Source organism: Cyprinodon variegatus, unplaced genomic scaffold, assembly GCF_000732505.1.
Source record: "Cyprinodon variegatus isolate N-32 unplaced genomic scaffold, C_variegatus-1.0 Scaffold381, whole genome shotgun sequence".
NCBI lineage: Eukaryota > Metazoa > Chordata > Actinopteri > Cyprinodontiformes > Cyprinodontidae > Cyprinodon > Cyprinodon variegatus.
Window position 1 is genome coordinate 79,671 of NW_015150834.1, and position 1,719 is coordinate 81,389.

A 1,719-nucleotide genomic window follows, 5' to 3' on the forward strand; every position below is an offset into this window, starting at 1 on the left:
ATGTGTAACTTGTTCCAAACTTCTTTACTGTGTTTTGATCTCTTCCTGATTATTATCTAGGTCAATTAATTGGATTTCTTATACTTATCTATTTTATTGAAGTATTGAGAAGTCAACCCACCATAAGAAGAGGCGTTGAAGAGATCCACATTAAAAAACATATTGCTGCCATTGGTCAGCTGACGTCTGTGTGCTGCAAGCATGATCTCCCGAATCCTGTCGGCTCCGGCGCACATGATAACCACTGGAAAAAAAAAAGTCACATTTCAGAGTCGGCAACGAACAAACATTCATCGTTCATGAGAAGAAAAAAAAAAAACTCCAGGAGGAGAAGCTCTCAGGGGAATTATGAACAAACACCGTTTAGGTGAAGAATCATGTGGAATAATTCATGACATCTATGACGGCTGGGATTTTCTAATGTGGAGCAGAGCAGCGGCAGAACACCTGGCAGCTGTCAGATAATCTATGCAGCGTTACTGAACAGTAGAGCTGCGTGGCTGGGCATGCATGGGACTGACAGGAGGTTTATCACAGTGGAGACAATCAGCTCCAAAAAGCACACAGAAAACTCACTCATCCATGTTCTGCTCTCATTTCCACCACATCATCTCAGCTTGTGACAGAACGGGTTTGTCTTTCAGCGGAGGAAGATTCCAGCAAAGAGCTAATTAAAAAACCTCAGTGATTATCTTTCAGTTGACAGGTTCACCGTGACGCCACGTCTCACCGGGACGCCCTTCAGTCAGATGGAGGGCGGCGTGCCAAAGGTCAACTGAATCCATATCAGTCTGTCGAGCTTTAGAGGAGCGATGCATCGCTAAATACTCAGCGACAGGCAGACAAACAGACTCTCTGCCATGCATGAACTCAGTGATTTCAAATAAACCAAGCGACCAGAAGCTGCACAAAGCTGGGCAGTAACGGGGTCCCTGTTAATAGGGAAGATTCAGAGTCTCGCTGGAACATTCCTCATAACTCTGTCACTTAAACATACCTCCTGAAATATCCCTTGAGTGAGTGGGACAAACTTCACCTCAGTGCTGCCAGCACTATAGCACCCTTTAATTACACTGGACTCTACACACACTACCAGTCTGTGTGTGCTCTGCAGGCCATTCCACCAAGCTGTGCTTCCAGCCAGCAATATTTCAAAAACTTTGAATTTTCCTTTTGCTGCAGCTCTGATGGCAGCTAGAGATTAATTCAGGAATGGAGCAGCACTTTTCTGACGAGAGGGGGACTCTTTTTAAATTTTTCTCTAGCCTTGGCTTTAAAGGTGAACTTCTCCACCCTAATCTGGACCCTGTTTAATATATAAAACTGACATTATTTTTCTCCTTAAATCTTTCACACAAACATGCTGTTGCTTTTAATTGCAGATCTAGTGTTTTGTTTCTGATATGCTTAGGAACACAACAGGATATGACCTGAGCCCATTCTAACACACAATGGTGATTACTGCTGATTGTAGAGGAACCGGCCCCATGATTTCCCGCAGTGTTATAATTAATGAAGGACATTTTCAGCAGCTATTTATAATTTACATACAGAGTTAGCATCCCAGGAGTGTTTTAAGAGAGGCATCATTACTGTCCTTGTCGCTCCATTCTTCATCTCCATATTGTTTTATTACTCAATCGCTTCAGTTAAAACTTTGTTAGTTCAATCTCTAACGTTCTGCTCTCTCTGCTTTTTCTCACAGTAGCTTCATCTGGT

At 42.9% G+C, this 1,719-nt stretch overlaps 1 protein-coding gene across 1 annotated transcript in view; it reads right to left on the bottom strand.

Annotated features, from left to right (window-relative positions):
* Window positions 1-1,719, bottom strand: part of npr3 (natriuretic peptide receptor 3) — a 62,503-nt gene that overhangs the window by 18,988 nt on the left and 41,796 nt on the right. Inside the window, exon 2 of the mRNA XM_015386920.1 lies at window positions 122-244. Coding sequence (XP_015242406.1) covers window positions 122-244 — 123 coding nt within the window. The remainder of the gene's footprint in view (window positions 1-121; window positions 245-1,719) is intronic.